This window comes from Lates calcarifer, linkage group LG8, assembly GCF_001640805.2.
Source record: "Lates calcarifer isolate ASB-BC8 linkage group LG8, TLL_Latcal_v3, whole genome shotgun sequence".
In the NCBI taxonomy this organism is placed as follows: Eukaryota; Metazoa; Chordata; class Actinopteri; family Centropomidae; genus Lates; species Lates calcarifer.
The window spans coordinates 10,555,796-10,578,545 of NC_066840.1; the positions used below are offsets into that span (position 1 = coordinate 10,555,796).

Here is a 22,750-nt window from a genome sequence, read left to right on the forward strand (position 1 = left end):
CTAACCACAGCTCATATAGGACATCTGAAATGTGACTAGGGGCTTGAAGCACTCTCTGCTATTATTGTAAGAGGTCACAAGTCAAACAGCCAGGGAATCAGTGGTTTAGGCTTTATCTGTTTGTTTCTTCAGCTTATCACATTTCAAATTAGAATATTAATTAAATGTAACTAAAACTAAATGTAAAATAAATGTAATGAAGAAAAAGTACAATATTTCCATCTATTTAAAGTATCTCAAAATTACAATGCTTTCTATTTTCTCAGCTGGTGACACTGCTGCTGTGTACAAATCCTGATTGGTCAGTGTCTACACAAAATTATTTTGTACATTTTACACGTGGAAGTTAAGACTTCTATGTACAAGAGAGTTGGTTATTCATATGACCAACTATGCATTATAAGTGACCTATTGCCTCAGGCTGCTTTACAGAACTCTTTGGTTTCGTGTTTCTTGGTTGGTGCTGAAGGTTGGAAGGGCACACGATAGTTTCGTTTGACATTCAGAGGATTGTTCCTATGTGTGGTTCCCAAGTGCGGTTGTGTTTCCACCACATGGTTTAGATCATTCCATATGTGTTGGCGGTCAAAATTATTTGTTGTTATAAGTTGTTATAAGTTGTCCTCAAAGATAGTGAAGCTAAATATTAGAGTGATGTTTTACAAATGCATGTAATTAGAAAGAAATGTTTTAAACTTATAGACAGGGCAGTAACAAAAATGAAACTGATTCACTGCAGGGGGAGTCAACCAAGATTAAGACAGTTATTTTAGTTTGTGTGAATTTTCAGAGATTCTGAATAATTTTGTACTAAACAAAACAAAGTATTAAAAATGTTTGCATATTTGATGATGTTTATTGTACTGTTTTGACAGGTTACTGTGTTAGTAACTGTAGGCCTTGCCTCTCATTTTAGGTGAGGTAAGTGTGAAAAGAAAGACAGAGTTGACAGTCACATTACCACACAGGAGTCTTTGAGACTCTTTTCCTGTGACAAAAGGTGGTTTACTCTTACTGGAACCATGAATGTTCATGTTCCCCCCTATTATTCCGGCAAGTTTTCCACTATGTCCACGTGTCTGTGTTCATCGTTAAGTTTTCTCATTAGTTGTTTTACAGGACAGCTCTGGTTTATTACAACTTGGTTCTTGGTTAGTAGTGTAGCCCATCATTTTTTGTGCTATCAAAGTAGTTGCTGAGATATGGGGACATAGAAACACAGGAACATTGAATAAAATCCAACTACAGTAGGTAGCAAACCTGTTTGGTCAGTCAGTCAGACAGCCAACTATTCAGCCAGAGTTAACTAGGCCACAGTATTTGGTAGAACCAAAAGAGAAAGCACTCACAACTGTTAATAATAATAATCCCCTGTTGTTGAAGTGCTGTCAACCAATATGGAAACTCTGAAGGTCTGTAAGTTCACATGGATGTTTACGTTTTAAAGGTCCAGTTTGGGCAAGTTTGTTTAACCTGTAGGGTTTGATTAAAACAAAATTTAAAAACTATGAAAATAAAACGCAACTTATAATAAAAATAGAAATCTGATTTAAGATGTTCAACTAAAAAGGCCATATTTCCTTTTGGAAAAGAGGAGCCTCAGCTTAGCCTAATTACACTTGAACTACATATAAGTCAATAACTCTTCACCCATGAAGAGTTCAAAGGCTTTTCAATGATCTGCAGTCACAGTGATCAACAGCTGAGAGTCAAGCATGGACATGTTCACTGTCCACCATGTTGGAATGGAACAACTTGTCGCTTCTGTGTTATTGTAATGTGATGTTTATGTTCCATTTGATCTCAAATGGTCAATTCACCCAGTTACAACTAACATGTTTTATCACTTACTGTAGTGATATTTACTCATGGAGTTAGTTTTGGAGATTTTGACAGTTTTTAAAAAAATATATATTTATCTCTTAAGATTTCTGCCTCCACCCCAATATACAATGGAGGTGAAATGAATTTGTTTATGACACTCATAACACTGAAAAAAATATACTTGATGAGCAATTTAACAAACTGCGCACCAGGCACTGTCTCTGCAAAGATACATATTGTTTCTGAATTTTTGAATGTTTCAATGGCTCAAAACCTGGGCAAATAGACCCAACACAAACTGCGTGGCACAGATACCACTACAGGTGAATAATAAAACGTGTTTTGTTTTGTTTTTATAATCTGGGTGAGCTGAGCGTTTATCCATGACCTATGGCAATGAAACAGGAAGCAGCAAAATACTGAGTGAGTTCTGCTGGTTCCCTCACACTCCTGTTACAAAATGAAAGAAGGGAGGCCCAAAACATCCAGTGCAGTGCAGCTATTGTTGTTGGGACCAGGTCTCTGATCCTTAAATCAGGTTGAAAATAACTACACACCCAGAGTTACTTCAATATCATCAGTACTGCAAGGGCTTGAACTGCTTATGGGAGATTTGAGGTTACAAAATGTGTGATGAGTTGGTTATGTAAAGTGTTTACCTGAGGGATGAATGATATAATCCTGCCCTCTAGTGTTGCAGATTTACAACTACATCCAGTGCATCCGATGCTTTGTTTTGTGTTTTTTGGCAAAACCGCGTCCAACCTCTCATTGATCATAGAAGATAATATTTGTTCAAAATTGTTTTTCCAGTTTCATTTATTACTGTCTTTTGTTTGTAGAACTGAAATGTATTCATGTGAATCAGCAACATCACTGTTCAGGTAATAATAATAATAATAATGCTTTTCTCTGTGACATGCAGGCAGATCTCATTGTCCCAGTTACAGCGACAGATGACCTGCATCTCGTGTGTTTAGGTTCAGAAGTGTCATCTTCACTCTGCTTGTGTTTCTCCACACTTTGTGTTTACCAGCACAGGATCCCACAGCAGTTACCATAGAAACTCCAGGCGCCTGGCACCGGCAGAGGCGGAGAGTGGGGAGTTCATTTTCGCAGGGTTTACACATGCAAGAAAGAAGAGGTTATAGCTAGAAGAAAAACACTGATCACACAGTTTGGTCGAGAGTATCAAAAGGTTGTTTTTATTTATTCATACATGGTTCACAAAACACAGAGAGGTATAAAAGGATTTTGCAGATTTGTCCATTTCTATGATTTTGTATGATCACCAGCATACATCAAGAGAAGGGGGGTTGCAATAGTAAATAACGACATTAATATAACATTACAGATTGATAATCATGACAATATTTATTTGCCTCTGTGTGTTTTCAATGTGTATTAGATTGTATAGCTGTTATATATCTGCATAATACATGTCTATATATCTCCTAATGCCAATGTCTCATGCACTGACAGAGAAAGACCAGGATACTTTATTAAGGAATGTCTTAATTCACAGTTTCTGTCCATTTGCACCCTATATCTCAGCGATGGCGGGCAACATACAGGCTCGTACACGTGCCTCCCTCCACGCCAACTTGCAGTCAGAGATCCACTGGGAGATGAGGGATTGTTTGACTGTTGGATTCTGTCTCTCCCACTCTGCTCCTCTCACTGCGGGGCTACCTCCCCTGGCCTCCAACCTGGACAAACAGTTTGGGGAGATATTCGGGGTTGAAGTGTTAGTGCTAGTGTGTAACTCAGGGCAGCTGCTCTTGCGCTGGCGTGGTAGGTCTGGACTTGAAGCACGAGGGATGCTGTGTGCTCTGGAGCGAGCCAGGCCCTCCCGCACGCTCCCACGTTGCCTCACAAACCTTCCCTCGATGAACACCTTCCTCGCACCCCCTGAGAGGTTGTTCTGGTGTCCATAACCATAAAGATACTCCAGAGGGTCAGAGTTGCCAAACATCAGCTTGCCACTCAGTTCTTTCTCCTCCTCCCGCTGTGCATCAGCGGCCTGTGCCTCCTCTGTGGGGCTGAATTCAAAGGCAGCGGTCGGCGTAGTCCCAGTTTGCCGTGACAGCCTCAGCCTCTGGTGCCCGGCGTCCAGCTGCCGAGCGTGGACGTTGTCAGGGGAGACTTCTCTGGTGGGGAAGGTGGGGTGGGCCAGGTGGCAGATGGAGAGGAGGTAGTCCTCTGAGGAGACAGGCTGGCTGTGGCCAGTGATGTGATGAAGTGTGTTGGCCTCATTCAGATCCCTCACTGTCTCCTCAGTGCCCTCTCTGATTGTGGGCAGCAGGAGTCGTCTCTTGGACGGCAGTCTGGACCGCGGCCGCATAGCTGAGAGACAAGGAGGGAAGAGGTTTATATTTACACAGGCAGAGTGATGGACAGCACATAAGTGTCAGGAAAATCATTTTTCCATTCATTTGTTTTGAGTTTTACAGTAAATCCACTGAGTGTTTAGAGCATTTCCTTGCAAAAGCAGATTTAAAAGCTGAACATAATAAATAGCAGTGGACAGCGATCGGCTGATAGCATTACTGTTCAAATTGAATTATATTACCACATCTGCGGTCTATCCATCCAAAAACAAAACAACAACAACAAAACAAAAAAACAAAACAAAACAAAACAAAAAAACATAATTTGATTCACAAGCATATTTGAGACTTATAATTGAGGTTTTCACTCTCCAAGTCAGAGATAAAAACAATTTTTTGAAGCACAGCAAATCAAAGAGTTGAGGCATTTCAAAACACACCCTGTTTTGGTCAATCAATTTTTATCAATAAATTTTCATTCACATATAAGCCTTCCTCTCCTCCTGACCCTCCTCTTCCCCATTTCAGACACCGTCCTCTGCTTACTTTGGAGTGGCAGTGTAAACAGCCCAAAATACAAACAATCCCAGCAAGGAGCAGCATGAGGCGGCATAAATAGATGACTATTTTAAAATGCCTTCTCAGTCATGTAAAGCCACAGAATGTGTCAGCCTATATTTTCTTATGTAATCCCATATTGTTATAAGCCTGAGTGCAAGCCCACGATATATTTTTGTCTCAACCTCCATGCCAAAAATAGTGCAAGCCAAACCAAAATACCAGCCTCTCCCTGTTTCTTCCAAGGTGTAACCATTGCTAAATTTAGACCACACCTTCGGTATACAGCGGCTAAAAATGGTTCCACGACGGCAGCTCCGGGCTGAAGCACAGAATAGCCTCCCTGTGTATTTTCACCTCATGCATTATCTGTAATTATGTAAGGTTTTTATGCACAATTTGCTTTCACACTCACCTGCTCGCAGATGGTCTTTGTCGAGTCCTTCCTTCTTTCCCCTGCTCTTGCAATCTCAAATATCAGTCTGCAGGCTTTTTGTAGCTAGATGTGTGTGTGTGTGTGTGTGTGTGTGTGTGTGTGTTTTTAAATCTACGATGCTGTGTCTCCCGCCAGTGATGCTGCTTCTCCTTGAGTGCACTCTGTAGCTCCAACTGTCTCTGACCAGAGGCAGTGGCAGAATGCAGATTTATCTTCTCCTCACATCCCTCCTCCTCCCTCTCCCTCCCCCTCTCTCTCTCCTGCTCTCTTACTTTTGGTTTGCCCTCCTTCCCTGGTTCTAAATATAGACTCACCCTCCATTTCCTCAGCCCCAGCACTGTCATTGGCTGACTGTATTGATGGGGAGAAAAAAAAACAGAGGCAGGGAAAGAGGGAAGAGAGAAAGGGAGAGGACTAAGAAACAGAAGGAGACAGGGTGATTGTGAGAGTGGGAGAGAAAAGAGAGAGAGAGAAGGAAAACAAAACAGAAACACAGGGAGGGAAAGAGATGGAGGTTTATTTTGTTCTTTGCTTTTTAAAGACGTGCCATTTCTAAAAATGACTGTAAGTGAACTCAGTCACCCTCTGTAATTTTGGTGAATCTGCCAAAATGAATGATGCTGTGTGAAAACAGAAATCTGCATATTGTGGATCTGGTTTGACCTTATTCTGTAGCGCATCATGCAGATAATTTGATATGCATGTGAGAGCTTTGCACATGTTTACTTGCACAACTAATAGCTGATCACAGGGCCACTTGCTTTAGGAAGCTTTTCGCCTAGAGCTTCACGTGCAGCACATGACAAGTCAAGTCATATTTTATGAATATAGACTAGTATCACAAATCACATATTTGCCTCAAAGGGCTTAGTAATCTTTGAAGCATCAGAACATACTCTTGTCTTAAATCCTTGAAGCACAACCGAGTTTCAACCCTCACGATGAGCTAACATTAGCTTGAATGAATCTAACCTCAGCAAAGGGGAGCTGTTGACATGTTGCCAACCCTGCATGGATTGGGGGATAATGTTTTCCAACAGCGTTTTCAATCAGATCATGAAAGTGGTAGGCTGTTTTCTCTGGTTATTTTCAGACTGATGACGATCATTTCACTCCCAGTCTGCCCAGTCGGACAGACAGGGAAGGGAAGATAGTGGTAGTAAGAGTGTAGGACATAGTCCCACACCTGCCCCACATGGGTCACCTGCCACCTGTTTGGGCAGCTGGGGGCCCATTCTTCTTAGTGTGGGAAAGCCCACACTCAGCCACATTTTGGGCTTTCCAGCTTCGAGGCCCACCTGGGCCCCCTAGTGTGGGGCCCACATGTGCCCAGCATTTCACAATGGTTTCTGCCCACAGTGGCCCTGTGTGGGCCCCAGATGGGCATGTTTGCTGGGAAGACATGAGGGGTTGAGGAACATGAGGGAGAGAGAGCCGTAGCATCATTAGCTTAGCTTGGCGTACAAATGGAGGAATGTCTCTGAGAGAGGATGGTTACAATAGCCTACTCGCAGTTACTACTTCTTCATCCTCTCATGATGGACTGAGGTCAGTACAGTTGAAATATAAAGTGATATGGAACAGAGTGGATGGGATGGGGCTGATGGACCAATGTGGTAAATTCGAGGACAGGCTAGTATTGCTTCAAATTTGAGAATTTAGCAATCTGTCATAATGGATGTGATGGGTGAGACAGATCAGAAATCACTATCCTGTGAGATAGAATCAGGTCAAGCAGGTTACCACTGCAGTGAGTAGGTTCACCTACAAAGTGGGTGAAACCATAAGTATCAGTAAGTGTGACAAAAGCTTTACTTAGAGGATAGCAGGCCGTATTCAGGTGAACACTGAAGTCAGCTACATTAGAATCTCATCAGAAACAAACACAAACAGCCCTTTACTATTTAAGCTACTGAAATGTGTTTCATTAAGACTTTGTGGTGGGTCTCACAAGACCAGAGTTCACATAAATTAAGATTTGAAACACACTAAGAAACTTGGCAGATGTGACTCCCAGCCAAGACCATACTGACTGAATTTCTGGGTAAAGACACATTTAGAAGCAATGAATAAGAAAGCAGATATCTTTGATCTAGAACAAGCATTTCATCTTAGATTAAACTGGACAATGTAATGGTGAACTCATTTTTGAGGAGTTGGGACAGATACAGGGAGAATTATATAAACATATGGACTGACCACTGGACAGTTTTGTGGTAAAAAGTGGTTGTTGTTTGTGTCTTGTTTAAGGGAAAGATTTTTCTAGAAAAAATGGGGCAGCAGGTCAGTGAATAGAGGCAATGCTTTTTTTTTTCAAATCTCCTGCTTAGATTTTGATGACTGTTTGAAACCTCAGTTATTTCCTTTTCATTCAGAAGCATGTTTCTCTGACACAGCATGAGTTGTTTAGTGAGTGTTACTGGATGGCCTCAAATCACATGGTGATTCAGGCCTCTGACCACTGTGGTAATTCAGTTATGGGTTTGTAAACAAGGGTAAAATATTTATCACAACTGCATTAATTTAATACAGCAAATACAATCTTTCTGACCACTGTCAGAAAATTTGAATTTTTGCATATTTAACACAACATTTCACTTAAAATATTTAAATATTCTCACTAATATGTTTCAGAAGTTTTCTTGAACAACTAAAGATGTGGGTGTGTATTTAAATATATTCATGATGTGGCATATACATTATCAATGTGGTGAGTACATTTGTGTAGGATCACAGACCTGCTCACCAGAGGATTTATACACAGGAAAATCCAGCTTCAAATCCTTCAGTCAACAGTCTGCTCCTGTGTCTGGGGAAAAAGGCTTTCAGTTGAGTGAGAGAGTGTGTGTGTGTGTGTGTGCGTATGCGTTGGGGGCAGCATGACCCCTGATAAGTCAGATGAGTCACATCTTCTTTGCATCCAACCTGTAAAAAGATTCCTTGTTTTTTATGGATCTCTAATGGACTAGTCACAAGGAGCTAAATTTGCCTCAAACACACACACACACAGACACATGAACTCACACACGGACACTCTGGCACGTGGTGTAGTTCAGTTACAGTCTTAAGAGACTCTAGGGCACCACACTGACTGCATTCATTGATGTGCTTTCTGCTAATGACAAACACCATGCACAACATCAACCAGGCTTCAATTCTAAATCAGGCAGCAGGATGTAAATTCACGAAAGGAACAACAAACACAAGATTAAACACCAGTTATGCTGGCATTTGTATTTGTTGCTGTGTGTGTTTACAGGGAAATAGCTGTCTTATCAGCAGGCATAGCAGGCATATTAAAGGACTTACGAATGGGTCTAGTTGCTTATTGGTAGTTTTCAGCTGAACACCAACCCACAGCCAATGAGCCAACTACATTCAAACTGAGGTAAACAGGTAAAGTCATGAAAACACACAATAAATATAAAATCAATTTTGCTATTTTGTCCTCAGGTTTTGCATATACCAACAATTAACATATTGCTGATGCATGTATGTATTTCTGTAGAGAAAGGATGGTAGGCGAGAGGCTCAAAACACAACAACATTTCACAGAACACAGAAGAAGCCTTGTCCCACAGTTTCCATAATCTATGTAATGTTGTTGTATTTTCTAAAATGTTGTTGTGTTTTGACCTTCAGGACCATCATCAGGAAGTCCTGCCCACTGCAGAACATGCATCTAAAAGAAAAGAATCTGTAAAACTTTTCAAAAATAATCACATCTTCATATAAGTAATTGACATTATACATATACAGGCCTCTTTCCACAATGGTCGTGTTGACTTGTCACAGTAGAAAAAGCACATCTATATCTAATAACATGAACAATGCCTTTGTCTTTTTGAAATGTGTCAGTGAACCTGCATGAATAATACCAGGACCCTTTAACTGAAGCAGCTAAATGGAATTCAGCCATCAGTCATTTCATGATTTACACCTGAGCTTTTCCTGCCCCATTTTTTCAAGAGAAGGCAAAACGAGGGTTAAATACTTCCAGTCCTGTTCAGTGTAACTATTCTCTCTGTCTTGAACCTCTTGTTCTTATCCACTTATAGGTTCAATAACAATTAAATTGATGCGGAAGGACGCTTATATTTTATGGCTGATAAAAGCTTCATTGTGTAGGTAGAGAGAGGTAGACACTTGAAGGATGGATAAATGGAAAGGCTCTGATTGTTGAGCCTTTTTATTGATTTTTATCACTGAGCTTCCAGCTTCCAGAGTGATTCTGAGAAACGGTCATATAGTCTCACCTGAAGGGCAGAGGGGAGAGTTTCCTCACTTCTTCCAAGAAGCTGTTTTGAAATATTATTGGGAAAACAATTAAATCACATGGGGTGGGCAAAATAAGATAGCACAGTGCAATGCAGTGTAATCCAATACAACCACCCTGCATAAATACATTTGTAATGCTGTAATAATGCATCAGCTGTAAAATAATATATCTAGCAGACCACAAACTTCAGCTGTCACCAGAAAACAAAAATCATCATAGTTATAACCTGGCTCTAATTGTAGGGCTACTGAATGACATAAAAATCCCTGTAAATAGTTACAATTATTTTACCACTTGTTTTGAGTACAAAGCATAAAGGTTAAATTATCCAAAATGAGTCAGGAGAGCTTGTGTTACAAAGAAGGCTCCAGTTCTAACACAACTGTGTCTAAAGGCAAACCCGATTTCATAAGACCAGGATCCAATTGATGAGCCTCACAATGTGTTTTTCATTATGATTATTTCTAATTATATCACACTCTTCCCTACTTGTGCGTTTTTGTTTTCTGCATAGTTCACCAGGTGAAAGTGACCTTTCTTTGAACCATATGCATCTCTTTCAAAATTGCCTTTTCATTTCTGCATCATTTCCAATGATTTATTGGTCTGAATAACTTAACAAGCTTAGCAGTTAACTCAAATGTCAACAAATATTGACAACTATCCCCTACTGTATACAAAATTCCTCTTTATTTATTTTGGACTCACTTCACCTCAACACACAGGAAGGTACTGATCTTGGTGGGTACCAAACATCAGATCTTAGTGTTTTATTTCTTTGTATTGTTTGGGCATATGTACACTATATTTTTTGTTTGTCTCCCAGTGGGAAAAATTGGTAGCCGACAGTGTTTTTGACCATGCAGTCCTAATTTGCTGTGCAATATTAGACAAGAATTTATGAGTAATCTAATATTCTGATGCCAGTCAGTGTTGTTTGGAAGTATTGACAGACACAGTGGAACCTTTAAGTTCCGTAACAAGAGTAGTGTGGACACTTTATCAAGGCCAGTTAAAGACCAGTCTGGGAAAACAACCAAAATGGGAAATAAAGAACAAAAAAAAGAAAAAAAAAAACCCCACAACTGATTGGTTTATGAAAGATGTAAACAATTAAGGGTCAACTTGAACTCTTGCATAACTTGGGAATCAGAAAAATGCTCTTCCTCATGTTTGTTTTTCTCCCAAAGTGTTGAATCTGGCATATTTAAAGAATGCAAATGTCAATAAGCCAGAGTGTGAGTGCAGTGACTCAACATTTCTCACAGAATCAATCTGAGTGTAACCAGATGAAGTTAGATATGAAGTCTAATTTAATGAGTGCAGAATGATGGTATATTTCCAGTGACGCTGGTAATCCCATTAAATGTGTTAACAACCAATTCTACCCATAGCAATACAGCTGTTGCATTTCCCCTCTTACTCCAAGTGCTATCTAGCCATGCACATAGTTTGGATTTTAATTGCAAATGCCATGGTTAACTGCCACTTGAATACAACACAGGATAATGAAATCCTTAAGTGCTTAAAGTGAATGAAATTAAATTGAAAAAAAAAAAAAAATCAATGGCAACATATTTTTTCAGAAACATTATCCAGACCTCACTGTGAACAATTTTCACTATTGTTTTAACCCTGTGTTGAAATATTTAGCCTAGTCATTTCCTTTGTACAGTCAAGCTGAGTCATGTGCTGGACCTGCTCCATCGACAATGAAGAGGCTGAGCTTATCTTTATTATATATTAGACTCAGTTTTAACAATCAATGACTTTATACTTTGGATTTGACAGTCCAAAGACAGCTGTGCCCTGACCCTGCTGTCAAGATAAAGAAAGGCAATAGAAAAGGCTGGTGTTAGTGATTACAGCGAACATAAACACGTGCTCTGTCTCCCCCTGTGTGCCAGATACTGCATTACTCTGGAGCTGTAAGTTAAATATAGATCGAAGGAATGGTTTTAAGCATGCTATAGATAATTTGATGAGATTGTTGCTTAACTGGTACAAACTGGATCAGAAGCTGCAAAGTCTTACATCACTGAGTTAACCTCAAACTGTTGCAGCTGTCAGGCTCACAGTAGCTGTGTCCCACATATCAGGATTGACCGAGTGACATAACTACTGCTTGTGACTGAAGACATAAAGAACAGCAGCATGAATGTTGTCACTGGAACAAAATCACACTCACACTGACAGTTTGCAAAATTCCACAGGCACTTAAACTTTAATAAATATTAAACATTAAGTTCTTTTTCATATGTACAGATATCGTACAGAAAGATCCGTAGGTGCTTTGGCAGTTGCAAGTTAGAGATGTACCAATAATAAAACTTTTAGAAAAGAAAATATACTGGCCCTCAAAGCTTCTATGTGGATACCTTTAATACAAACAGGCTTATTATATTTTTGTTGTTTTTGTACATAAATGAACACATGAGGGACATTGCTGTCAAAAAAAGCACCATACTTGACTGACCGTTGAAAAAGAAAAACAACAACAAAAAAACGCAATCAAAATATTTTTTTTCTCTTCAATAATTTTAGCTTAGCAAGATATCAAAAATATAATTAAAATCCAGGAAGCACCAAGTGTGGCAATGTCCCTCACCAGACTTCCACAATGTATCTAAACTTCCTGAGAGATGAAAGACCCTTGTGCAGTCAGAGAGACTGTTTGCTTTGGAAAAGGCAACACGATCCAAGCAGTGTAAACTTTCACAATGCTATTAAACCAAAAGGAAACTCTGACTTTCTGATTGTTTGGCATTACCATACTGCCCTCAGGCCTCCAAAAGCTCCAATTTGCTGTGTGTGTGTGTATAGGGTATTCAGAGTGCTGGCCACTTAACAAGGACACATTTTAATTTTGTGCTACAGTAGCTGTTATTAGGGAGCTGAGAGGTATTCATATCTGTTTGGGGGAAATGAGCTGCAGTCCTGGGCTGTAATATAATATCAGATGGAGATTTGGATTCTAGGTTGTAGATTTTGTTCCTCCATAAGTGCCAGTACGGATAATACCATTTTACAAACTACATTACATCTTATCTACATCATCCGTTGAGTGAATCCTCAAACAAGACTGTGGGTGGTTTAGAGGGATAAAAGCTTGGCTTTGTAAAGTGCTGGTCAAACTGGATGTACACTTTTCATCCCTTCTGTTTCTCATTATTGTGTTTACACAGGCAAGGCGATTTGCTGCAAATCTGCAACAGTCTGTACTCTGAAGGGCTTTGCTTTATTCAAAGCAACTGTTCAAACATTTGGCCATGATATTTTCTCTCTGCAGCAGTCCTGATTGTCATGATACTGATATGACAGAGAGTTTTTTTGTGGAGAGGCCTGACAGAAAGCATCATGGCAGTTCACAGAGGGGTTTAAACAACTCTTACAAAAGTCTGTAAAGATCTCTATAAGAGAAATGAGAAGGCTTGGTCTATCGTGCCGCATGGCCTCTCTTCATCCTGAGGAGAAAGTTCCGTTTCTCCTCCAGAAGCTCCTGAATGCGTTTGTTCCTGGTTCGTTCTCGGAGGTTGACCCGGCGCTTTGGGATCAGGTTGTTCTGAGAGATGTCATTGTCTACGCTGACGACCCTGTTGTACAAGACGTCAATGGAGTTGTTCTCACTGTTCTCCTCTGCTCGTCGCTGAGGTCTCACTGTAGAGGCCGTGGTGGTCGTGATGACAGCTTTTTCTGTTGTTGGAGCGAAGGTGGTGGAAGGTGAGGGGGTGATGGGGTCTGGGGTTGTCATGGGAATGCTCACGGGGATGTACTCGGACAGGTCCAGCCAAGGTGTGGAGGCGAGATCCATCATATCATCGCTGTTTATGGTCGGGATCACCATAGTGAGACCGTCGTCCAGCACCATGGTGTCACTGACCACTCCCACGTTGCTGTAAGACACTGTGATGTCATCACCGCTGACAATGGTCCCGCTGGTTACTGTGATGTCACCACTGCTGGTCATTGGGACATCACCATATGGCATGGTTCCACTGGGCATCGTGACGTCATCAAGCTGAGTAGTAGTGGTGGGTGTTACGAGATCATCAAAAGTGCTGGGTGTTACTGATGCGGTGTCTGTGCTGTCATAGTACTCAATTGGAGTTTCTTCTGTAGCCTCTGTGTTGTTACTGATGAACGTGACATTGACTGTTGACTCAGGAAAAGCTGCTGGATCATAGACACTAGTGCTAGAGGAGACAGTGGGAGAAAAGTATTCTCTTGATGGTTCTGGGCTTGTATAGGGAGAGGGAGCTATGGTGTAATAGAAAGACGTTTCAAGTGTTTTCTTCTTCGGATTAGTCTTTTTCACTGTGCCCTTATTCTGATTGACCTTGGCATGTGAGGCTGTGGGCTTTGAGTTCTTTTTGTGGTTTGTCTTGGTCTGAGTTTGTTTTGTTACTTTTGTCTTTGGCTGTGTGATTTTTTTGGGGCTGGCCTTTGGTGGAACCTCCTTTTTGGGCAAGGGTTTGAGTTTTTTCTCAGGAGTAAGCTTCACTGGAGAAGTCTTTTTAGGAGTAGTTTTTTCTGAAAGCACCTTTTTGGGGGTAGTTTTTTCTGGAAGCATCTTTTTGGAAGTGGTGCTTGCCGGAGTAGTCTTTTTGGGAGTCATTTTTTCTGTAAGAGTCTTTTTGGGAGTAGTTTTTTCTGGAAGCGTCTTTTTGGGAGTGGTGCTTGCCAGAGTAGTCTTTTTGGGAGTAGTTTTTTCTGTAAGAGTCTTTTTGGGAGTAGTTTTTTCTGGAAGCGTCTTTTTGGGAGTGGTGCTTGCCGGAGTAGTCTTTTTGGGAGTCGTTTTTTCTGTAAGAGTCTTTTTGGGAGTAGTTTTTTCTGGAAGCGTCTTTTTGGGAGTGGTGCTTGCCGGAGTAGTCTTTTTGGGAGTCGTTTTTTCTGTAAGAGTCTTTTTGGGAGTAGTTTTTTCTGGAAGCGTCTTTTTGGGAGTGGTGCTTGCCGGAGTAGTCTTTCTGGGAGTTGTTTTTTCTGGAAATGTCTTTCTGGGAGTAGTGCTTGACGGAGTAGTCTTTTTGGGGATTGTTTTTTCTGGAAACGTCTTTTTGGGAGTAGTGCTTGACGGAGTAATCTTTTTAGGCGTTTTTTCTGGAGGAGTCTTTTTGGGAGTTGTTTTTTCTGGAGGAGTCTTTTTGGGAGTACTTTTTATTTGAGGAGTCTTTTTGGGAGTAGTCTTTATTTGAGGAGTCTTTTTGGGAGTAGTACTTGCCGGAGTAGACTTTTTGGGATTTGTTTTTTCTGGTTCATTCTTTTTGGGATTGCTGTTAACAGAAGTATTCTTTTTTGGAGAGGCACTTGTTTTCATTTTGGGATTGACCTTTGGTGAAACATCTTTTCTTGTAGTATTTTTTGGTGCAGTATTCTTTTTTGGATTGATCTTTGGTGGAATCACCTTTTTGGGGTTTTTCTTTGAAGGAATATTCTTTTTGGGCTTTGGTTTCAGCGGGCTGTCTGTTTTTGTGCTATGTTCAGCTGGATTTGTGATTGTTGGACTGGTGGCTGCTGTAAAGTCTATGGTAGTTATCATACCAGATGTCGTTAGAACATTTGTAGTGCTCTGTAACTGTGGATCTGTGCTGTCGTCTACATCTGGGATAGGCAGAGGCAGGGGATGAGCAGTTGTACTGGGAGAGGTTGTAATAACTGAGGTGGTTGCCATGGAAAAGGTGGTAGGGTAGACAGGAGCACTGGTAGCATCCAACAAATAAGGTGTGATCACGTCTGTGGTTCTGAGTGGGGTTTGGGTGGAATGAGGAACAGGAGTGGTGAAGGCAGGAGGATGAGTGATGGTCCAGGGGCTGGTGGTAGGAGCTGAAATGGTGGTGATGACAGGTTCGGTGGGTTGGGTGGTGGTGAAGCCAGAGCTGAGGGTGCTGGTAGGTGGAGGAACTGTGACACTGGGGCGCATAGAGGTGGAGTTGGGTAGAAGCTCTGTGATGGTCACATTGCTGCAGGACTTGCAGCAAATGCGCTGGTAGTCCGGTAGAGAGCAGTAGCGCTTCAGCACCTCCATTCGACAGAACACGGAACGGTCTCCATGACAACGCTGGCCTGTGAAAGAGAGAGCAGAGAGCTGAGACTGGGCACAGCCAGGGGTAGAGTCTATGTAGGGGTGTGTATGTGTGAGACTGCTGGGGTATGTCTTTATGTGTGGAAGTACATGCAACAACAAGAGTGTATTATTTAGCAGTAGTCTCTGTGTGCATGTTAGTTTATACATTTGGTACATAAATGTGTGTGTGTGTTGGTTCCACACCGTGCAGAGTACAGTAGTAAAGCCAGACCATTAGCAGAGGATGCAGGGGAGAAGAGGAGAAAAACCCAAACATCAAGAGATTCATGAGATTAGTCCAGAAAAAACTGAAATGGAAAAAGAAGGGTCGCCAGTCTTGTGTTGTAAATATAACTATCTTTCAGGTCGGAATATTTCATCTAAAACGTTTGATGTCTAATTTTGACTTCTTTGTGCTCATGCAGCTTTGTGTTGCCTTTGCATCAGGTGCACATCATTCAGTTAAATTTGACTTGTACCCTTTTTGTACCATGCCAGTAAAAATAACTGTGTTCTCCTGGCGATGTTTGACATTTTGACATTTTCTCTGACAGATAATCTAGCCAGTGAACACATTCCTACTGAGAGAAAGATCACACTTTTTAAAACATTTTTATTGATACAACTTTGCTGTTGAGAATGACAGGAACTGAAACAATGAGATGTACGCCCCCCCCTGCTCAATATATAGATATATTCTTTTCTTAAGAAAAATAATTCAACTGTATCGAAAGTTACAAGTTCACAGTCACTTTGGTAAAACACTTCATTACTTGGAAATCAACCAGTCAATCTGTTTATCGATTGGAAAAAAAAAAAAAAAACGAAAGAAAAAACAAAAAACAAAAAACCATGAAGTACATAAATGATATTTGCTGTTTAAATAAAATACATAATTTCCATGATGATGTAAAAACTGGAATGGCACATTAAGTGTCATATGAAACATTTACAAAACATTAATAAAATTTCCCTGATAAATCAAAGTGCATATAGACGCAGTGCACGTAGTCCATCTGAATGTTTCTTCAACGTTAGCCAAACGTTAGCCAGCCCCACGCAGCAGGCCAGTGAAGCCACAAAACAGTTACCCATAGTATAGAATATTATAGAAGAAGATAACAGTCATGAACATTATTAAATACAGTCAACACCAATGTTATATACAGTATCGCACTGCTAGGTCTGGCTTGGTCTCATACAGTCCAACTCCAGCAGAAGGAAACCTTGGATAGCTCGCTACATAGTCACAACAGAATTATGTGATCACAATACAATGACAAGTCTGAAGTGTTTTTTTTTTTTTCTAGATGCCATATGTGTCGATACCTTAGGCCCTTTGTAAACCCTTCCCAGTAGTCGGACATTGGTCCAACATCACCTTGGTAGGTTTGATGGTTGGTGGGTGTGAGTTTGTTAAGTTGGTTTGAAGCTGCCTCTATTACGAGTGAAACTTTGAATGAGTAAAGCCATCTCTTTCACAGATAAATGCCATTACATTCAATCCAAGATAAGGCATTGTTCATGTGGTTAATGTTCATCAAAATAAAATGAGATCATCGGACGCTCTCAAATCAAAGTTTATGAGGTATTTCTGTATCTGATTGCGATGTGTAAAAGCCCGAATGATGAAGCACGCTCACACACACACACGCACGCACACAACCACGCAAACACATTTTCATTAACAAGACGACTACTCATTCACTCACCCGTTCATTTACTCACTTATCCAAGCTTACACACAAGACACACATGCATCCATTCACATATACACAGACACGTAAACACGCACTAACTCGCTCACACATGCATGCAGACACACATGCCCACACACACACGTACACACGTGCACAAATGCATGCACGCATGCACACGCACACACACACACAGGTGATGGATGCAAATGCGCATGACAAAACGTGATCCTATCCTTAAAGAAAACAAGAAGCGACAGTAAACCACTGATCCATCTGAGAAAATGGAGAGGCAACTAACTGACCAAGTCCTGCATAATATAGGTCTAACCCCTTCCCCCCTAAACACTTTACCTTTATTAAATATTCATCTGTATTCATGTAAAATCAATAAAAAAATACACATAACAGTCAAGGATCTAAGCGATCAATAGCAGTCCAAAGGTTTTAGGCAAATAAGCTACAGCTTATTCATGGTAAAACATTATTAATATTATTGTTACTCATATAGATTTAGATTTATAGGTATATATAAATACAAATATATTTATAGATGTATTTGTTTAAAGTCTGCAAGCACAAATAAGCTGCATTTATTGAACTTTAGTATAACAGTCAAAGAGAGGATGGCTGATGGTGAGGTGAAATGGGAAGCAACCTCAAGCGGTCAGACTACCCTGTTTTTTTTTTTTTTTTTTCAATTAGCCTTTACTTTGAGATTCTTCATCTCACAGCCCCCCCCCCCCCCCCAAAAAAAATAATTTAAAAAAAATCAAAAGGTTTACCTATGTCACTTCCTGTCCCTGTGCTGAGTTCCTGTCAATCTGAGAATGGAACGTAGAATGAGACACCATTCTCATCCCCGAATGGAACCAGGATGTCAGATGAGCACTTTAGCAAAGATGTCCTCATTGTGACAAGATCACATTCACAATAAAGCTTTCATATTTTTTATATATATATTTTTTCTATATAGATATTTATATACCTTTTCTGTTTATTTTCACACCTGTTTCTCCCGACAATGACAGTGCGCTAGAAAAAGAAAAAAGCGCAGCTGCATCTCAGGAGTGGTAACCCATGACAACACGCAGCTAGCTCGCGCAAAACATGGCCGCCAAATGCAGAGGGGGTCCCTCACACATGAACGGCTCCTCGACACATCTCAGGAGGTGTCACTGAAATCCTGTTCGCCTTGCCACTTCGAATCCTTTTCACATCAAATTTTTTGTTGATCTTTTGAGTTTTCGACTGGCCAGCGGTTACAACACAATGCTCCACAAAGGAGAGAGAGAGATAAGAGAGAGAGACAGAGCAAGAGAGAACCAACTAGCACACACAGGAGCCAGAGACCTCCCCCCAGTCAGAGCTGTCTCAGACACAGAGAGAGAGAGACAACATCCCCCCCCCAAAAGAGAAGCAAAAGCTTTGCCGCTCGCTCACGGGCGTGGGCACAGGCACAGGGCGTGGGGGAGGGGCGGGTCAGGGGGCCAGCCGGGGCCGGCCCTGCAGAGACAGGAGGACAGAGATGGGCAGGGCCCAGCAGAGGACAGACATGCAGCTGCGGCTGCCGCTGTGGAGGCCAGGCTGGGAACTATAGAGGGAGGTTTTACGTGAGGAGATCTTCGGGAAGTTGGGGTTGGGGCGAGACAGCCACTGGATCAGGATGTTGCCGTTCTTGTTGAGGTCTGATGAGCCCTCTGCAGACACAGGAGAAGAGAGAGTGATGGAGTTCTTAAAGTGAGGAGGGAACTCTTTTAATGGTTGATGTATTTATTTTTTTTGTCTGTTGTCTGTCTGTTTTGTCACATATCCTTCTCCGCTCCTGTGCTGATGTCTCTGTCTAATTTATAAGTTTAGTATTGCCCCCCTCATCTTATTCCACACTGTTTGACAGTATCACATACATTATATATTCAGTATCAGTTTGCTCCAGCTCCTAATTTAAGCTATGTGATCTTTACATTGAGTGCAACATTCAAACCTAAAACTTTTTTTTTTATAGCTGTGCCATTCTGTCAAATAATATTCTAGATGTCCTAGATTTCTGTGCAGTGTATCAGGTTTTAGATTGCCCCAAAATTCAGCCTGACATATTTGGGCAATTAAATAAATGTCTACTTTGACATAGTACAGTTTGCCCTGGCAGGCTATGCATGGATGGAGAACTCACTGGGACATGGATCCATGCGACAGACTCTGATGGTGTCAGGCTTGCTGTCCAGACACAGGCCGATGGTGTTGTCCCTGGTGTGGCACAGAGCCTGCCTCTGCTGGGTCCCATTACCACATGTCACTGAGCACTGGAGATAAAGGACATTAACACAGACCAACTTATTCTAGCAAAAACATGGTAAATGTGAATAAAAATATTTTCATGTTCACAAAATCTCAGAGGCTTGTCAGACCTGCCAAGAATACAGTTCTGAGGAAGTCTTGTGATATTTAAAACCCTGAATGTCTGACAAGAATGCCACCTGTTTGGCTTCAACACAAAATATCACTAGTATTCACAAGTATTCCTATGCAAAAATCTTATTGCTTAAATGTCTTTTCTACTTCAGTTTCATTTTTGAAATGCCCTGTTGAACCATGTTCAGCCCGCACACCTGTGACCATGGTCCAACTCTCCACTGGGTGGGACAGGGGTGTCGGTTGCAGGGTCTGCGGGACTCAGGCCGGTCGTCGTTGCAGTGTTTGTTGTGGATGGAGCGTGTGGTGTTGTCGTCTGACGGCTGGACACAGCTGACTGAGCGTATTTGCATACCTGTCTTTCCACATGGTTTGCTGCAGTTCTGCCACTCCCCTGTCACCCAACTGGAGAACATCACAGGAAAGAGAGAAACAAGAGTTCTGAGGGCATTTGAAATGTCAAAATTCTGAAGTAAACAATGTCACAGGAAGAAAAAGAGGGCTGATGGAATGAAGAAAAAGCCTGAAGTTGTCTGTATCAAGGTGCAGTCAGATTCCTTCTGTTTTGTTTTTGCAGCTGGTGACATATAATACAATGCATACATGGGTGGAGGGCAGGGCTTCTGGTTGCAGTCTCTGGTGTCTCCTCTAGGTTTCATGTTGGACTTGTTACAGAAACTCTTGTGGACCATCTTGCTGTCAACTTTTCTTCTGCAGCCGTATCTCAAATACTGCTTCCCTATGGCAAGACGGAATAGAAAATTAAAAAAATGTAAGCACATATACATAAACATAGGCACTCAAAATGCACACAGGTGATCTCAGAGATACAACAGTTTCACAACGAGTATTTTTCTTGCTCTACTGTACCTCCACCACAGGGCTTGGAACAGTAAGACCATCTCTTTGGGGCCCACTCATAGGCACTGTCTTCTACCAACATGTTGTTCTGAATGGCTGAGTCACTGTCCATGTTCATCATGTACTTATAGGATAAATTCACATCTTCATCCCCGTGTAATTTCATCTGCAAACAGAAAGATCATCATAAAACAAGTGATTCACCTCACTGAAACCTGTAGATAACTTTATAATTTAGACCATTTAATGTGCAGAAAATGTCCAACCAAAGTCACCACCATCTTCATTTATTACCATGATAAGAATTCCATGTCTGAGAGGGCCAGTGGTCTGAAGGGTCTCCTTGTCGTTGTCGTTCTCATATTCCCATTCCACTCCTTTCTCTATGACTGAGTGGGATTTTGGGTATTCATCGTCCCCATTTAAGAAAAACAGTCCGGATGCCACATTCTTCACAGCTGTAGATATGTGATAAAATATATATTAATTATGCTTGTATAACACACAAATTCAAGGATTTAAACATACCCAAATGTTAAGGACTCAAGTGTGGAGTGTCAGATACCTAAGATGTGAGAAGTTGCTTTCAGCTCTTGAATCAGCAGGTGTCTGGCTCCTCTGGGGATTTCAAGAACCTTGAGGAAACCTGAAATGAAACGCACATCTGGTTCATGACTCCAACATCATCAAAAGCTTGTTTTACGGTTTCCTGACAAAGAGTCTCAGCTAATCCACTAAAGAGCTCTCACTAAGTTCAATCAAGCATACCTGCTCACTAGTTAAAATCCCTGCAGCCTTGGGTATTTTCATCCTGAATAAACATCTGATTCTGGGAATTTTTGGTGTTATAATCTAGGCCTGTACCGACGTCAAGAGTTAGATAATATACTTATAAACGTTAGCTCACAGACTGAGGGCTTGACATAACGTCTTGGCAATGCCCTACTCACATGGAAACACCTCAACTCAAATCACCCTGAGGTTTGGACAGTGTTACAAATCTTCCTCTAGAGGGTGATGTTTAGCTAAACATAAGTAAATACAGAAGGAGAAGGGTCCAGCTTATAAACAAAGGACGCTGGCCAACTATTTATGCTGTACTCACCAGCATGACAGACACCTGCTACACTGATGGATGGTCTGTCCCGTATGTAGATTAAGGTTATTGTGACTGTATGTGTTTACCTTGTTTTTTAGCAGTACGTGTGATGGTGTCTTTGAAGGTTTTGCAGCTGGAGTTGTCGCCTCCACACACTCCACACTTGTCGTCCTGCTTTGACGAGCCGACCACACTGTCGCAGCCCACTTTCTGTTCATGATGACATGGAAAGATCAATGCATGTACATCTGAACACACACAGCTCTCTTGCTCTCATATGTACGTGTACTGCCACTCACCTCACACTCTCCACGCACACACACGCTGTGCGGGTCCTTGTATGAGCAGCGTGTGCCGTCAAGGACCATTCTCTGCATGAAGACCACATCTCCTGTCTCCTTGGATTGGCAATGCAAGTGGCAGCGTTTGTTAGCTGGGAAACGAAGACAAACACACATTAAAAATGACCCAATTATTCAAATGACTGTAAGAGTGGCACAATCTATTCTGATGATTTCATCTTTACAACTAACATGTGGTTATATTTTATGTTCTGAATGAGCTCTCAATGAGTCAGCGTGATGCTGTGTCTCATTGTGTCTGTCTGTGTGAGTCATACTACAACTACATGAGCCTCTAGAGACAAAACCTGGCAGTTCATTCCAGTGAGAGTGAACACTCCTACTTCATCACGTTTATTACAGATGGACATAATCCGGAGACCTTGTCTTACAATGCTCTGACACTAATAAACAGGTGGCAGAAGTGCTACTGAAGCTACTGAACTGTAATATGTGGAGGAGACACATTTTTGTCAGGTTGAACTGAGAATGCAAAGAGACAATACATGAATAACTACAGTGTGAAATAAGCTATGATAATTAAAGAGGGCCATGCTGTGAGAATATCTTAAAGGTGTAATGTATGTGTGTCACAGTATGTGTAGATTTAAAATACAGAATATTTATAGATTTACATAGACATATATACATGCACAAAACAGAGTACACCTATGTCAGCCATTCACTTCAAATGGCTACAAAACAACACCAAACAAATAGACATATTTGATATCATGAGAAGTAATAATACTGACAACATTTAAAAACATGTTTACAAATGTCAAGATTTCCAAAATTTACTTTGTTATAGATTGTAATAAAGACCTATTTTGCATGACTGCTCTATTGTAG

At 41.1% G+C, this 22,750-nt stretch overlaps 2 protein-coding genes across 3 annotated transcripts in view; both read right to left on the reverse strand.

The window, feature by feature from the left end:
- Nucleotides 1–3,001: 3,001 nt before the first annotated feature.
- si:dkeyp-72g9.4 (uncharacterized) lies at nucleotides 3,002–5,399 on the reverse strand. The gene is made up of 2 exons (XM_018699431.2): nucleotides 5,128–5,399; nucleotides 3,002–4,170 (listed from the first exon to the last, which is right to left on the reverse strand). Exon 2 carries the CDS (start codon nucleotides 4,166–4,168, stop codon nucleotides 3,368–3,370), a length of 801 nt encoding a protein of 266 aa, XP_018554947.1. The 5' UTR covers nucleotides 4,169–4,170; nucleotides 5,128–5,399; the 3' UTR covers nucleotides 3,002–3,367.
- A 6,224-nt stretch (nucleotides 5,400–11,623) lies between these two features.
- LOC108899249 (A disintegrin and metalloproteinase with thrombospondin motifs 2) overlaps nucleotides 11,624–22,750 on the reverse strand; it is a 126,584-nt gene continuing 115,457 nt past the window's right edge. For both annotated transcript variants that reach the window (XM_018699598.1, XM_018699603.2), the window contains 10 exons: nucleotides 21,857–21,990; nucleotides 21,644–21,767; nucleotides 21,024–21,104; nucleotides 20,753–20,916; nucleotides 20,468–20,624; nucleotides 20,201–20,336; nucleotides 19,795–20,002; nucleotides 19,359–19,488; nucleotides 18,799–18,885; nucleotides 11,624–15,487 (listed from right to left, as the gene is read on the reverse strand). In XM_018699598.1, the coding sequence (XP_018555114.1) occupies nucleotides 12,864–15,487; nucleotides 18,799–18,885; nucleotides 19,359–19,488; nucleotides 19,795–20,002; nucleotides 20,201–20,336; nucleotides 20,468–20,624; nucleotides 20,753–20,916; nucleotides 21,024–21,104; nucleotides 21,644–21,767; nucleotides 21,857–21,990 (3,845 nt within the window). In that variant the 3' untranslated portion in view covers nucleotides 11,624–12,863. The remainder of the gene's footprint in view (nucleotides 15,488–18,798; nucleotides 18,886–19,358; nucleotides 19,489–19,794; nucleotides 20,003–20,200; nucleotides 20,337–20,467; nucleotides 20,625–20,752; nucleotides 20,917–21,023; nucleotides 21,105–21,643; nucleotides 21,768–21,856; nucleotides 21,991–22,750) is intronic.